This window comes from Trematomus bernacchii, unplaced genomic scaffold (genome assembly GCF_902827165.1).
Source record: "Trematomus bernacchii unplaced genomic scaffold, fTreBer1.1, whole genome shotgun sequence".
NCBI classification, from domain to species: Eukaryota; Metazoa; Chordata; class Actinopteri; order Perciformes; family Nototheniidae; genus Trematomus; species Trematomus bernacchii.
This window is the reverse complement of record NW_022987708.1, coordinates 3,168,826-3,185,204: the sequence shown is the minus strand read 5'-3', so window position 1 is coordinate 3,185,204 and position 16,379 is coordinate 3,168,826. Positions and strand designations below refer to the sequence as shown.

Sequence of the window (16,379 nt, the reverse complement as noted above, 5' to 3'; positions counted from 1 at the left end):
TTACAACAGTTTTTCAAACTCAAATGACAATAATTTAAACTTCACCCCAGAATAAAAAAAACGGACTAAAAATGTAGTTAAGCAGAGAGCACTGTCAAGTAATTTTTTAAGCAAAATGTCAAATTCTACCGGAGATAAAGTTAAATTCTGCTGTGATAAAACACCATCCTGTTCTAAACCACATCAAGTATTATTTCTGAAACAGTATGGAGCTCAAATGCTTTTTCTCTTGCGGGTTTATCACAAGGTGAGTTCCTTTTTTTTATTTCCTGCTTTTTAAACACATGTGCTCTACAGTACAGGTTAGCTCTGAGTGTTGGCGAGGCTTGCTAATGTAAACAAAGACGAGATTACGTTCAAAACATGTCAGGCATTGTTTCTGATAGCAACTTTCTGTGGGTCCGCTGCCGATTTGACGTCAGATCGGCAGCAAATCTGTATCCGCTCGTTGTACACACACGTTTTTAAAAGATTTGGGTATGGAGGAAAAGAGAGAGGGTTTTATTTTCTGACGCTGCGTGAGTTCCCCGACGCACCGGGGACACATATTTATGTATAAAAGACATCACAAAGTGCATTTTGCATGATAGGTCCCCTTTAAAGAAAATATTTCAGAGTTACTACATTGTTAAGTGCAAGCTTGCCTGCAATCGTAAAGAAAACCTTTCTAATATATTGGTATTGTTGGATGTTTTTGTATTGTAATTATTGTTAAACTACCTATACTTTGTTCTAACCATGTGATACAGTTCATTATGTACAGACATAATATCTATGCCATGTGTTAACCTGTTACGCACCGCCCCCCCGGTACCGGGCGGATAAACGCGTCATTTGCAGGAAACAACGTCTAAGGAATCTTAATATTTAATAAACTATGAATGTTTTATATCCATGTAACGGGAAGAAACTCAGCTAACTGATCTTTTTTTTTTTTAAATCCAAAAAAAAAACACAATGCTAACACTCAGCCTCTGAATTAGCTACGAGCGAAAAAAATTAACCTATCACTGCACCTAAACTCACTCATAACTCCCTTATTACTTATCCTAGATGCACAGCCAACCCATCGATTAGCATCTCCTGGAGACACAGAATCTGGGGGTGCCCACCTCAACACTCGGTGATAAACATTTGCGACGCTATAAACGAAAACGTACATCAAAACATGTGGCGCTAGGTAGCTACAAACGCTAACATGGCTTACCTTGGTCAAAACTGGTCTTCAATGGCATTAAAACGATAAAAAAACTATGCTGCAGTTAATCCAATGTGTCTGTGTCCTCTTTGAAATGATTTCTGATAATCCATAAGCAATAAAACTGCTTTTTCGTTTCCAAATGTCAGAGCGAGAGATCGCTTCACTCTGGTGCAAACCTGCATACGGGAAGCCCCCACCGCTTGTTTTCACAACGAGTGTGTGTGTGGGGGCCTCCCCCTTCGATTCTATTGGCTCTAACGGTCAGAAAGAGGTGTCAACCATCAAAATCGACCAAGGGGGGCCAGAGATATGAAAAAAAAAAAAAACATTTTCACCCAAATCACCTCAGAGGTGGAGTGGTTTTGGCTAAACCTCTCTAAAAAGGTCAAATGTCACTTGTTTTGCATCAATCTTGATACAGGGTACTTATTATATGTTGTACTTTGGATTCCTAAAGCTTTTGGTCTACTAACCCATCATTCAAGGGTAGTTTTCACTATAAGTAAAAAATAATTTTTGGACGGACACTATAATTTACAGTTTTTTACTATGTAAAATCTGAATTTTCTTTAAAATAAAAAACATCTATATTGATTCTGACTTTTCTACATCCAACTCACAGGTTTATCATTACTTTGAGAAAAAATATTATTAATTTAACCCTTTTAGAAGCTGCACCTTTACCAGCTTTGATAACACTTTAATGATCAATAATTATAAAACATATCATATATATTATTCTGAAATGGAACAATCTGCACAATGACTACTTTGATGCTGATACTTTTGTACTTTTACTTGAGTAACATTTTGAATGCAGGACTTTTAATTCTAACAGAGTATTCCTACACTGGTACTTATTTTCTTTTTTTTACACGTATGCTTTTGTTGAGTTTTCACAACAATAATAACAGAACAACAAAACATAATACACACAAATCAGTTGTAAAATAAAGCACAATAAATACTAGTTGTCTGAAGACCTTCAATATTCACACATACCGTACAGGATTGAATTAGTCATTCACTTACTCATTGGTGTCAACCATGTAAATATTCCACTTTTCCCATTTCCTATTGAATGCATTCTCTTGGATTCTCAAAACATATGTCAGCTTTTCCATGACAAAAATATCTTGAACAATTTCCAGCCACTGCTCCTGAGTCGGAGCGTTCACATTAAGCCAATTTCTGGTTATAGCTTTCTTACTCGCTGCAAGTAAAACCTTAATCAAATATAGATCGCCTCCCATCACAACATCCTTAATGTTCCCAAGATACATCACCGGGCAGGTATTTGGGATTCCATAACCCAAAATAATTTTAACAACTGCATTAACCTTCTCCCAATATGACCTTATCTTTGTACAGTTCCAGAAAATGTGTGAGTGGTCAGCCTCCATGTTCCCACACAACCTCCAACACTGTTGCTGTACACCAAGTTGCCTGCTCTTTATTTTGGGTGTTATGAAAAAGCGAGTCAGGTTCTTCCAGCAGAATTCCCTCCATACTAATGAGTTTGTGAATGTAAATTGCGTCTCAAACATTTGAAACCATTCTTCCTCTGAAATTTTAATTTGTAACTCTACTTCCCATTTTGCTTTTATGTAGATAGTCGATTCCCCCCTGTTTCCCCCCAAAGCCTGGTAGAAAGCAGAAATGATCCGAGACCCCTTCTGCTGATATGCATCCACAATCACCCCAGTTACAGTATCTAAAGATTCATCTGCATTCAGCCTTATCTCTTTTACAAAATAGTGTCTTAACTGCATGTATCTAAAATAATCCCTGTCTGTAATACCATATTTTGCCTGTAATTCCTGAAAACCCATCAATTCACCCTTTTCTGAAACCGTACACATTGCTGTTATGCCCTTTTGCACCCATTCTTTGAATGCTGGATCGTACACCCCTGGTTTAAAATTGGAATCGTATGCAAACCACCTCAGCGTGTGTATCCCTCTCTTTAATTTGTATTTTGCTACTACAACATTCCAGACCTCTAGTGTAAACGCAACTACCGTATTAATTTCACCTCTCAGAAACTTCACAAAATTCCTATCTCCTACCAAGGCCTGAATGTGCTGACCCTGTACCTCCCTTTTCCATGGCTTTCCATCCAGACTCATAATCTGGTCTACACCAGTAGGCCAAAGGTCTGAGTTGGGCTGCATAGAAGTATTCCCTAAGATTTGGTAAAGCCAAAAAGGGGGGGGGGTGAAGAGCTCGACAAAAACACTCGTGAAAAGTGATGTTTAAAACTCAGTTAATGGGGCTCATTCACTGGCGCTTCCACAAACAACAACCAACATAATTGTTAGATTCAAATGAAGTAGCCTACATTATTCAAGTTTACATTAACTTTGGATAATAACACGGGAGAAATGAGCGGAAGCGCTCTCTTTTCCTCTCTACCCCTCTCTCTCTCTCCTGACAGCCTGTCAGTATCTCATGCAGCTCACTGATCCAGTAATGAGTGACAGTGAAGAATAAATATATTTATAACTAGTTCCAGAGGTAGATAAAATAGCTAAGTGTGTTAGGTCTAACTCTTGTGTGTTTTGCTCCGCTCACCGGTCCGTCACAGCGGGTGGAGCTGCAGGATTTCTGCTTCACACACGTTGCAAACCGCTATTTTATTGTCATTTTCGGACACCTTAAAATACTGCCAGACTGGTGAAGCGATTTTGGCGAGCTTGTTTTGCCGCACACAGAGAAAAGTGTCATGTATTTTACGTCTCACGATCGGCCTTTTTAGAGAGCACCGATCGATCAGCAGAGAGTGAGTATCGGCCGATATCGACCGCCACGCAAAAACTGCGGCATTTTTACAGCTCCTTATGGGTAATGCAATTTGTGAAGTGCTTTCCTCTGTGGTGAAATTATCAGCACTGCACCACGGAGGAAAGCAGCAGAAAGTCGCCTGGAGTTAAAGAGAGCGGGGCTGTATTGCGTGCATGGCTTCCTTCTGCAGGTAACGGGGAGACGCGCTCTGGCGGCGGTCTCGTTCAGGATCCGAAAATAACATTTAAATATTTTGCACACTTATTCCACTTATTCCTAGTGTGCCACTGGTTACGGTGCCGCATGCCATTGGTGGCACGTGTGCCAGGGGTTGCCGACCCCTGATATATAATATGAATCAGTTAGTCCCGGGAGGGATCCGCTCATACTCTTGTAGCCTCTTCCTTACTCTGCTCGCGGTCTCGTCCCCACCTGCACTACTCTCTCCGACGCGCTGCCATGTCTTGGTCTGGTGGAGACGCTCCATCTCCGGGTACAGCTCCAAAGCGTTGCGGTCTGGTATCTCCACGGAGAAACCTCTCCTCCTCAGCTCCTGCGCTGCATCTTGCGCACTGTCGTATGTGCATGTTCCCGAGTCCCAGTGAATGCGCATCCTGTCGAGAGGTGTCTGGAAACGTATATTTTTCTCTTTAAGGACCCTCTTTATTCCCACGTACGCCTTGCGCTTCAGGACGACCTCCGTTGCATAGTCGTGATCGAACGATAGACGTCGCCCTTCCATCAGTATCTTTTTTTCCCAGGCCTTTTTCAGTACCCTTTCTTTGGTGTTAAACTCCAGAAAGTTCACCACTATGGACCTTGGCGGTGCATTCCTTTCCGGTTTGCGAGCCACAGCTTTATGGGCGCGTTGTATCTGTAGGTTGGTGTCCGGTAAAGCGAGTTCAGTTTTCAAAAGTTGATCCACAAAGTCAGACATGGAGTTACCTTCCTTCTCTTCGGGTACTCCATAAATGCGCATATTATTTCTCCTGGATCGACCTTCCAAATCCACCAGTTTCCCCTGCATGGCTCTCTGTTCTTTCATTGATTTAATCAACGCATCTGACATAGCCATGTTTACTGTCTCCGCCTCATCGATTTGTTCCTCCGCTTCTTTCAGCCTAGTTTCGTGGGCCTGGGTTAGCAGAAAGTTTTTGGTACATTTCCTGCTTCATATTTTCGAGTTCAGATTTCATGTCTCCCTTGATTTCTTCTTTAAGTTTGTTTAAGTCCACTTTATGCTCAGCCCTGAAATCGCGTATTTCCTGGAGCACTGAGCGCATGGTGTCTGCCGAGTCCTGTTGTGAGCTAACGGAGCTAACGGAGCATCTTCCATCTCCGGTGAATTCTGTCTTTCTAGTTTGTCACCTTTCTTTTGACTTCTAGTTCTCTTTCCCCCTCTCATTCCAATAAAATTACATCGATTTGTATATTACTTGGCGAGTTATGGGGGTTGATTTCCAATCGCTATCGAGAGCTAAAAATTAAGCAGCCATCTCACTCGCCTTGCTCACCGGAAGTCCACTCTGGCACTTCTATATCACTCAAGTACAAGATCTGAGTACTGCTCCCACCTTACACGTAATTGGGCCTACAGAGCTTCGAGTTATGGCAGTCGCAAACTAGTCATTTCTCCCCCCCGCACACATAGAGAGAGATCGCTCTTATGCAGTGAAGAGAGCGAAAATAATGACATTGCAAATTGGTTGGACAAAATGTGCAAGATAACGTTTATGTCGAAATAATAAATATGAAATCAATTTTAAATATTTATTTTTAATTGCTCCAGTACCGATAACATGAGAGCTTATTGACACCACGATCTTTAAAAATGTAGCCCCGGGGCCCACTTAATACTGGGTTTAGTTACCAGTCCCTAGCCCAAACCGTGGCCGTTTCTCAATGTCGAGTAAACCTGCTGCAGAGCCACTATTTCAAGTATACTACGTCATCGAGTGGCGCCGAAGGACTGTTTAAATGCATGTTAAATGCCCAGCATTCGGCGCCACTCGATGACGTAGTATACTTGAAATAGTGGCTCTGCAGCAGGTATACTCGACATTGAGAAACGGCCCATGTTCCCGTTTGTGTATACTTCCTGTCTGTCTTCTTCTGCTGTTGCCTTTGGTGTTCACTTCCTGTCTGTTGTCTTCTTTTGTTCGCTTTAGTGTTTAAGTCCTGTTTGTCTTCTTCTGCTGTTCCCTTTAGCGTTCACTTCCTGTCTGTCTTCCTCTGCTGTTTAATTTAGTGTTTGCTTCCGGTTTGTCTTCTGCTGATTTCTCTGGCGTCCAGCTCTCTTTGTCTTGTAACCTGTTGACTTTTCTTTCGCTGTATTCTTGTTCTCTTTTTCTTTACCTTGCTGAGGACGGTTTAGCCAGCATAAATACAAGGTTTTGTGTTCTCCACAAATATAAAAAAATGAATATTCAAAAAGTATCCCAGTTTTGGCCACAACTGATGGTTAATTGATCTAAATGGACAAATTGACCATCAGAATCCAGTATTCAACTAAGCCGTCTAATATTTAAATACAATACGCAATGCTAAGATTCTGTGTGTATCTGTGTTCTAGGTGACGAGGGCGTTTTCCTTCACTAAGACCCCGAAGCGTGTGATCCAGAGGGCGTTCATGGCCAACAACACTCCTGATGAGAAAAGGCTGAGTTGTGAAAACCGCATCGGCAGCAGCGCCACTCTGGCTGTAAGTATTTCTGTTTCATGCACGATAAAATGCTCTCATGTCCAAGTTCTTAGTGATTGAAAGTCTTCTTTAATTTCCTTTTTCTTTTATGATCAACATCATAACACAATTATTAGAAGGTTTTAATCTATTAGAAGTCTCTTTCCGTATATCTGTTCCTAACTTCATTTCTACTCTTTCTATCTTTGCTGAGAAACCAGGCGATTGATCACTCGGTCAATCGATGATGAACCAGCTTTTAGTGAGTCTTGGTTGTTTTGATCCGGCTTAATAAAAAGAAGGAAAAAGGCTTGTGCGCTTAAGCATTTCAGGACTGTTATTTATTTGTTATTTTAGCAATTTACATACTTTTTTTCATACTTTTCTAAATACTGTAGGTTAACCTGTTAACCTGTTTAGCCCGAGAGACCCCGGTACCGTGGCCCTCCCACAACATCTTGCAGGAAACTGTGTCTGAGGGAATGTTCATTTAATAAACTATGAATGTTTTATATCCATGTAACGGGAAGAAACTCATCTAACTGATCATTTTTTTTCTTTTTTTCAAAAATAAAACCCACAATGCTAACGCTGAGCCTCTGAATTAGCAACGAGCGAAATATGCTAACGGATTACTGCACCTAAAATCACTCACAAAACCTTATTATTTATCTTTTCTGCACATCGATTCACATCGTGAGATGACACAGAATCGATGGGTACATACATTATCACTCTATGATACGAACTTGCGACTTTATAAACAAAAACAGACATCAAAACATGTGGCGCTAGGTAGCTAAAAACGCTAACATGGCTTACCTGTGTCGTAGTCTGGTCAAAAGTGGTCTTCAAAGGCATTAAAACGATAAAAACGCTGCTGAAGTTAATCCATAGGTTAATCCAATGTGTCTGTCACTTTGAAATGATTTCTGATAATCCATAAGGAATAAAACTGCTTTTCCGTTTCCAGATGTCAAACTGCATGCGCGAAGCCCCCACCTTTTTCTGTTACCGTGTGTGTGTGTGGGGAAATCCCCCTTCGATTCTATTGGCTCAACCATCAAAATCGACCAAGGGCGCCAGAGATATGGAAAATCCACCCAAATGACCCCAGAATTTCTTGCTAAATCTCTCTAAAAAGGTCAAATGTCACTTGTTTTGCATCAATCTTGATACAGGGTACTTATTATATGTTCTATATTCTATATTATAGTAAAAAATAATTTTTGGACGGACACTATAATTTACAGTTTTTTACTATGTTCAATCTGAATTTTCTTTAAAATAAAAAACATCTATATTGATTCTGACTTTTCTACCTGTGAGTTGGATGTAGAAAAGTCAGAATCAATATAGAATTTTTTTATTTTAAAGTAAATTCAGATTGAACATAGTAAAAAAAAATGTTAATTATAGTTTTCCAAAAAAAAAAAAACATTACTTGTAGTGAAAACCACCCTTGAATGATGGGATAGTAGACTAAAAGCTTTAGGAATCCAAAATATAACATATAAGTACCCTGTATCAAGATTGATGCAAAACAAGTGACATTTTTCCTTTTTTAGAGAGATTTAGAAGAAAGAAAAAACACTTCTGGGGTCATTTGGGTGCATTTTCCATATCTCTGGCCCCCCTCGGTCGATTTTGATGATTAACACCTCTTTTGAACCTTTAGAGCCAATAGAATCGAGGGGAAGTTCCTAAAATCCATCTAAACATTACCCATTGGTGAATGAGTGATGCGTAGCCAGAATGCCCAAAACCGGAAGCTGGGTTGTAGCTCTAATAGTGCTAATAACAGCTAATATGAAATCTCCGTTTTTGACAAAAATGGAATGATGGATTATCAGTAATCATTTCAAAGTGACACAGACACATTGGATTAACCTTCAGCATCGTTTTATGCGTTTTAATGCCATTGAACACAACTTTTGATCAGAAAACAGCAACGGTAAGACTTATTTTCCATTTTGGTCCCGTAAAGCTACGTTGTGTGATGTCTGGGTTTGTGCAGATCCGATAAGTAATAAAGTATTTCTACCGTGAGTTCTGTGCTAAGTGCGTTAGCATTTTTTCGCTTAGTGCTAATTCAAAGGCTTGGCGTTAGAGTTGTGTTTTGTTTAACAAAAAATGGTTCATATCGTCAGTTAGTTGAGTTTCTTCCCGTTAAGTGGGTATGACACATTAATAGGTTGTTAAATATTAAGAAGCCCTGAGACACAGTTTCACAGCGGGGGCTGCCGGGCTTAACAGGTTAAAAGTTGAGGAATATAAACATTTCTGCAATTTTCACAACATTAAAACACTACCTCCACTTTTTTATTACCTTGTTCCCAATGACGCACAAATGTAAATGCATTGTGTGTTTGGCCTTGTAGTTAGGATGCATTTCAAACAACATTGTCCTTAGATTGATTCTGGCAGGCAAGTTTATTGTATGTAAAAAAAAAAAAAACTATTGGTTATTACCAGCAACAATCGGGGGTGGCCAGGTGCATAAATGCAGGTCCATGGCTCATTTTTGGAATACTACATTAATTAGCATATTATGATTGCTGTGTCGAAAAACAAACATCATACATGATAGGCAGAGGTGTCCAATAAAATGCAGAGACGTGCAACAAAATCTCTGGCCTATTTGAGTTAAATAAGTTGCTAAATTAACTGATATTTGTCAAAATTGGTCTTTGAATTTAGCTTCAGTAAAACGGGAAGCGTTCTTTATTATTTTTCCCCTCTAGCACTTCCTTCATTACAAACAGAGTAGTTGAGTAGTTGAGTGACAGCTATAAATACTGCATCCAACCAAAAACCCTAAGGATTTACATTTTAGAACTTTCTTTAAAGTCTGTGTTTAACAATTTAACAGGGTAGGGCAGGTTTTGCATTTTCTTTTTAGAAATACATTATTGGCCCATCAAGATGTATTTCCATAATTACATTTCCCCCCCCTGCTCTGCTCAAACATAAAGCTTTACTTAATCTTTCTCTCCTTTGCCTCTTATTCCTTTTTTTAAAGCAGTCATTTCTGTCTTTTATTTCAAGGATATCCTTTCTCTTTGAATTGTAGCATGTATATTCTCTGCATGTCTCATGTGTAAATGCCTGCTCCATGTTTCTCCCTTCTGTCATGTGCTCTAGATGTGTCGCTCTACCTCCACGTTCAGTTTGAGCGATTCTGCCAAGAGCAGTGCAGTGGTGCAGCGCTCTAACTCCCTGGACCACCCTCCCGTCAGAGCCAGGGTCCCCGTCTGTATCCGTACCCCCTGCAGCCCAGCACATAGCCCCGTCCGTAACGCTGCCCCTGAGAGCAGCCAAAGTCCCAAGTTTTACCCGAGTAACAGAGAATCCAGGTCCATTCTCCATGCTCCATTATCCCAACCAGCACAAGCTCAGTCAGGCCGCTCCCCTTCCCGACAGTCTTCTTCAGTACGCCCAACCTCCGCTTCCATTCTAGCTGTCCCAAACTCCCGCCCAAAGTCTAGCCAGCTTGTGTCCAGACACCTCCCCTCCGTAGGGTTCCAGCCTAGGTTCCCAGCTCAGCAGCCCATTTATGTCAAAGGCAGGGAACCCCAAGCCCCCCTGGACCCATGCAAGGCTACCATGACCAGTCCTCGCAGGGAGACTCTGCTCTAAACCAGCGCTAAACCCAACTCTGGACTCTGATGTGAGCAAACATAATTCTGGTGTAGGGGTGCACCAATAAAACATTTTTAATTTAAAATTAATCATTTCTACCTGTATGTTGGCCTTTTTAACATCCAATCACCATAGGGTGCATACCCCGTCCCAAATCAACTCCTTAGAAGCTTAGACCCTATGAAGAAATGGATTAGATTAATAAGGGTCTAGATAAGAGGGGGTTAGAACGTGTTGTAGGGATTCTCCCCATTTGAGATCAGGTTCACAGGGCAGAGATTTTAAGGGTTGATTTGGAATATGGCTGCTCCTTGGAATCACACGGGTGACTAACGGTCGGTGGTGGCTGGGAATGTTCACTAAGTGGTTGCTATTAATATTGTGCTGTATTCAGAATGGTGTAAACGAGTTGGTGTAGAGCTGGGACATAAAGAGATTTCATACGGGTTGAGTCCTGTTTTCTTCAGGGGGAGGGAGGCCCCTTTAAAAGCATTCCATTATATATAACATATTTATTTTCCTGTGAGGTGTTTCTAGTCCTAGTACGTGCTGATACATGAACATTATGAAAGAATCTTTAATTCAGAGGTCTTTGTTAAATTCTAAGTCTTTATTATAGTAAGAACTTCAAGGACTACGACGGTAACTTCCATTTGAAGAAAATATCAAGGGTGAGAATCCAAATGTCAAGCCTTTGGTTTTGGATGCTTTGGCTAGTTTACTCAAAGACAGCTCGCTTGAATTGAAATGTCAGTCTTCATGGGAGACAGGCTGACCTCTCATCTGAGCTGGTGCTGACAGGTCATGCAGTATTTGTACCACCTTTAACTGCTTTTTGCAGATCTGGAACTAGAACCTAGTACGCTCTAACCTTTTCACCCCCAGATAGTTCCTGCTAGAGAGGTGGTACTTTCCTGGGGAGGAAATGGTTCGTGGGTGTGTCGGCCACACTAACAATTTCTGATTGGCTGGGCAAATTGCAAACCACGCCCCGTAAAACTCCAAAAAGTTTTGTGAAGCTGCCATTTTATTTGCTCGCATTATTAGCATTAGCATTAGCCCAGTGCACCAACGGAGAGAGACTAACTTATGGCAACACAAAAGAAAACATGTGAGCGGTGGAGTGATTAGGAGGTGTCGGCGCTTCTGGCGATTTACTCGGAAGATGCTACCCAGCAGCTTCTACTGAAGCCAGTCCCCAACTCCGGGGGACTCCGGGACTTCGGGTGGCAGTATACGCCGTGAAGTTGTTTGCGGCCTGCCAGTAAACCCAAAGCAGCAGAAGAAGAAGAAGTGACGTCAGCGGCTTCATTTGCGTAATCCTCCCTCGGGGACTTATTCCGGTGTGAACGCGATCTACAGGGACTAAAGAGTTCGGGGGGGGGAGGGAGACTAAGTACCGCAAAGTACTTGGTGTGAAAGCGGCTATAGGCTCCCTTGACAAAAAGCAATACATTCCGAATATCGAAGGAACCAAGCTCTGATACTAACACACGTTTAGAATAATGACATGTTTTGTTCGCAAGGTTATCCCCCGCACATTAACACTACCTCAATAATGATTGAAACAAAGGACAATCTTCCGAAGTAAATCGACAACTTTAGGCTATAAACGAACTACACAGTCACAACATCGCTAAGCTAAAGGTGGCTAATGTTTGGTGTGATGAAGTTTAGTTATCTAATTTATACACATTAAAATGAAATGTAACATTGAAGCTTCGGACATTCACCAGTGGGGTATTTACTGACATTTTATCTCGTAAAGCAAACAGGAAAGTATCTTAAGCTTGTGTAAATCACAGACCTTATTTCATGCATCTAACCAAAAACAGGTCCAAAAAATAAATAAATATGCATGAACTGTAATAAACAAGTGAATTAATAAAGGTCATCTTTTCAAACACTTGAAAGGTATTTGTAAGAAATGTTATTTATTCCTCACAGAGTGCAGCGGTTGTGGTTTTCATGGTGAAATATAGGTATTATCTTTAGCATCCTGCTATCAATCCGTATTCCTAGCATATATCGTATACCAGTGATACCACCACGTATCGTCGGGTCATGACCTTATATCACTGGAAGCGATGGCAATCTGTTGATGTTTGTGTTCGAGTGTGTGCCTTGACTGAATCCAAAATGTAGATGATTCATGCACACTGGCATAAATCAAGAGTTCATTAGAATGCACGCGTAGTTCAGGCAGGTAATGAGGGTCAGATATGTTTGCATTGTGATCAGGACTGCCCTCAACCTGGCCTTCCCCTCCAGTGAGAGCAGCGCCGTAATTTGTTCTCTCACTCCGCAATGTTTTTCTGAAGCGCTCTAGTACCACTTACTCACGTTTAATCTGAACCGCCATTCACCAGATATCTTCATCTGCTGACACAGAGGGAAAGAGAAACGGAGCCTCTGCCTACATGCTGGTAGCGCACCGCGTGTGTCGCCTAGTAGGAGGCTACTAAACTATAATTGTGTTGGCTAAAGTTGCCTTTCTTGATGAGTTCAGAGCCAATGTTTGGATTTGAAGGCGGAGAGTAGGAAGTAACAGCATTTTTCTTTGTGTGCTCAGCAATTCAAATTAGACTGGGGCACATGAACCAACCTTATCACACACACACACTCTGAACTAGATGGCTCACATGACAACCGATCTTGTTGCAAAGGCATTTTTAAAGTGTGCATTTCAAGGGAGTTGGGATGGTGGTAATTTCCTGTTTCAAATGGGAGAGCTGGTCCTCCTATGTTTTTTGGTATATTTTCTGTATGCTGTTACACAATTTTACCTGTAAAATAGTGTAATCAGTATCCTTATCTGAGTATGAAATGTAAGAGTAATGTAACCTGATTACTTTACGTTGCTTTTAGATAACCTAAATTAAAGGCAAGGATTTTATTGATAGAAAAGCTGCCTTTCATTCAGCATATTCAGGCAGCAGCCTACACACCAACACTGAAACACATGAGCACATACTACAGTTTAAAAAAGCAGAAATAAAATCTGAGCTGACAGAAAATGCTCTGTTTTAGTCACACACACTATTTTATGAACATATTAGGTTCACCTACTGAATTAAAAACAGAACAAATGAAGCAAAGAAAGTGAAAACCATAAAGCAGATTCAGGCAGTAGGCGTATAGATTCACTCTGAGTATTAGCCTACAGAACAGTACATGCTCTTTTTAGTTTTTTTCTCAAATTGTATTCCTGCTAGTAATCCCCAATTTTTAGAATTGTAACAGTCATCTGATCAACTGTTCCAGTTACAGTTTTTGGTATCATGATAATGTAATCCTGTGACATATAATCCATTACTCCCCAACCCTATGAGCAATATATTAATATTGTCATATGAGACCTAATATCACAAGTGTGTTTTCCTGGTTTTTATACCTGCATTACTTTAAAGTGATGTTATTGTCAGAATCAACCTGTCTTTTGTCTCAACCTAAGTCATTACATCCACAAGACGATGATGATTATTATTATCTTATTTCAAAAATATTTTGGAAAGCTCCAATAGTTGATGCTACAATATCAGGGTAATACCCATATTGTATTTGATCAAAAATATTGTGGTATTTTATTAACTTCATATCAGCCATACCCATTTTATAAGTAAAGGTCATCAAACTGAATTTAGTTTTCAAAGTACAATTTCAACGTACAGCCCTACTGCACACACAAATAGTACATTAGGGGGAGTGGGTAGGATGTTGGCAATGTACAGCATGGGGTATTAATGGCACTGTTTACCTTAGTTTTTAACACAAAAAAACTAACCTGTTTCTCGCTCTTTTACTGCTGATGTATTTTCCCTGATTGGACTTTGTTGATGTGTAGGAAGACAGAATACATGTCAATATCAGTGATCCTCTAACAACACATGTGGGTATTAACATGTTCTTCTCAACTGCCTCACACACACACTGTTATTTCTCTTACGTGTTCCTCTGTTTCATATTTACAGGCCCGCCATTCCCCCTCCATGGTCAACCTGCATTCCATGTTTGAGAGGAAGTACCACACCTTCAGCCGATCAACCACCCACCTCATCTGAGACACTGAGCACCAACAAGGGGCCACACACTCTTTTTTTTATTCACTTCCTTTGCCTTTGACTGCCACTAATAGACCTGTGCGAGTCTAACGTGGAAGCTATCTGTGAGATATGTCAAACTAGCATTTGTCCATACAAATAGCAACTCCTCCTAGACTCAAATCAGAGCAAAATGGAGTCCAAATTATCCAGCTACTGTTAAAGTGCTTCATAGCTTGGACGGAGAAGGGTTAGAACAATAGACCAATTGTTCATCAACCTGGAACGTACCATTCAGCTGGTAGAAATGTGCACCTTACAAGGCAGTTAGGTGCATCTTTCCAAACATGCACAACGCTGTCGCTAGCAGCTAACTGGAACGGTACGGCGCCATGCTACAGGCTTAATGTACTCTTAAATATGAAGGATGCTCTGCTTTTTATCTGTGTTTGTAATTGGATTACCTTGACACACCTACTTTTTTGTCTACATACTTCAACTGTCACATCTTCGGTTTATACGTCATCTGTTCAGCTTCCAGTTTAGTTACCTTTTTTGCAGTGTTAACACTAACTAAGGTATTTCTATTCAACAAATGCAGGTTGTTAAGCTCTTTGTGTGTTTTGTGGTCTATTTAGTTGCAAGTTAAATCTCTCTTTCCTTTTTTGTGTTGTTTTTTTAAATGACCTTACTCTGGATGAGTCCTTTATAATAACTGACATTTAATGTTGTTTTATCGTAGTGGGGTAGACTTGATTTCACCTGATTTATATTATTACTCGTGATTGTAATTAACCTGCCTTTTAACATTTAATCTTGAGATAGTTTCCAGCTTTTATAAAGCTTCTATTTTAACATTTAAGAGATTCAGTTGAGAGGAATTCAAGTTGTTAAGCGCTAGTTCTCTGAACAGCTGTCCATGTTTTTAAATATCTTTTAACAAAGTATCTGTGTGTATGTCTAAGGAGTGCTGCGTCAGTGTACATATTTATTTTTTGAAGACTTTTTTTGTTTATTTTATCACTTTCTATTTATGTTATTTTCTAATTGTATGTCTGTTTTTTCTCTTATGCTGTATTCAAGCTACAGCTGTCTCTGTTTGTGTAATCTTTGTATTAAATGCACTTAAAAATGTAAATTCAGGTATCCCTTATTTTTGTTTTACTTCTGTGTGTGTCTTTTATCACCAAACCAATATAGAAATATAAATTCCATAAATGTTTAAAGTGGACCTATCATGCTATATTTGAATAATATAGTGTAGGACCATACCTATATAAGGCATATTTATACTTTTTTTTTTTTTAAATACCAAACAGATCATGCATTTTAGCCATGCCTCATTTTGCTCAATTTGACAATTTCTGTCTCTGTTTTTGCAAGGGCTGATTCAGTGAGAACAGCACCATCTACAGGCCTGGCATATGTACTACAGCGTCTCCAGCGCTTTCGAACGGCAATGGCCATGGCTGTCTCCTCCTGATTGGTGGAGTTGGCCCAATAGCCGTAGCGCCACTGTCCTGACGTCAGGAGAGTGTTCAAATCTGGATCAGTTTTATCAGATCCGTTGCAGCCCCGTTTTTAGAGATTTGGGTATGGAGGAAAATAGAGAGGGTTGTGTTTTCTGACACTTGGTGAGTTCCCTGGAACACCGGGGACACATATTCATGTATAAAAGACGTACAAAAGTGCATTTTGCATGATAGGTCCCCTTTAAGTGATTTGGATTAATTACCAAGTCCAAGACATTAATATGATATAAATAGGGTTAATATGTATCGCTTATTACACGGATACATACTAAATAAACTGAAGCCTTCACAATATAGATTTAAAAATGATCAATTTGCGTGAGCTAGGAAAAAATTGTCCGCTCCACTGTGTACCAACGGCTTTCTTTTACGCTAACCAGTCTTTAAACTGAGGGTGTTTCTCAATCGCGAGTAAAGCTGCTTCAGAGCCATTATTTCAAGCATACTATGTCATCGAGTGCCGCCGAAGTACTGTTCCAATCTCCAGCATACTTGGAAAT

General features: G+C 40.2%; 1 protein-coding gene across 6 annotated transcripts in view; it reads left to right on the top strand.

Moving 5' to 3' along the window:
- The window catches only part of ect2 (epithelial cell transforming 2), a 63,776-nt gene extending 48,291 nt beyond the window's left edge, over window positions 1-15,485 (top strand). For 4 of the 6 annotated variants that reach the window (XM_034140818.1, XM_034140819.1, XM_034140816.1 and 1 more), the window contains 3 exons: window positions 6,558-6,686; window positions 9,810-10,335; window positions 14,279-14,371. In XM_034140818.1, coding sequence (XP_033996709.1) covers window positions 6,558-6,686; window positions 9,810-10,304 — 624 coding nt within the window. In that variant the 3' untranslated portion in view covers window positions 10,305-10,335; window positions 14,279-14,371. Of the gene's footprint in view, window positions 1-6,557; window positions 6,687-9,809; window positions 10,336-14,278 lie in introns of all 6 variants that reach the window. The other 2 variants (XM_034140822.1, XM_034140820.1) reach the window with 1 other exon arrangement.
- Window positions 15,486-16,379: the final 894 nt, after the last annotated feature.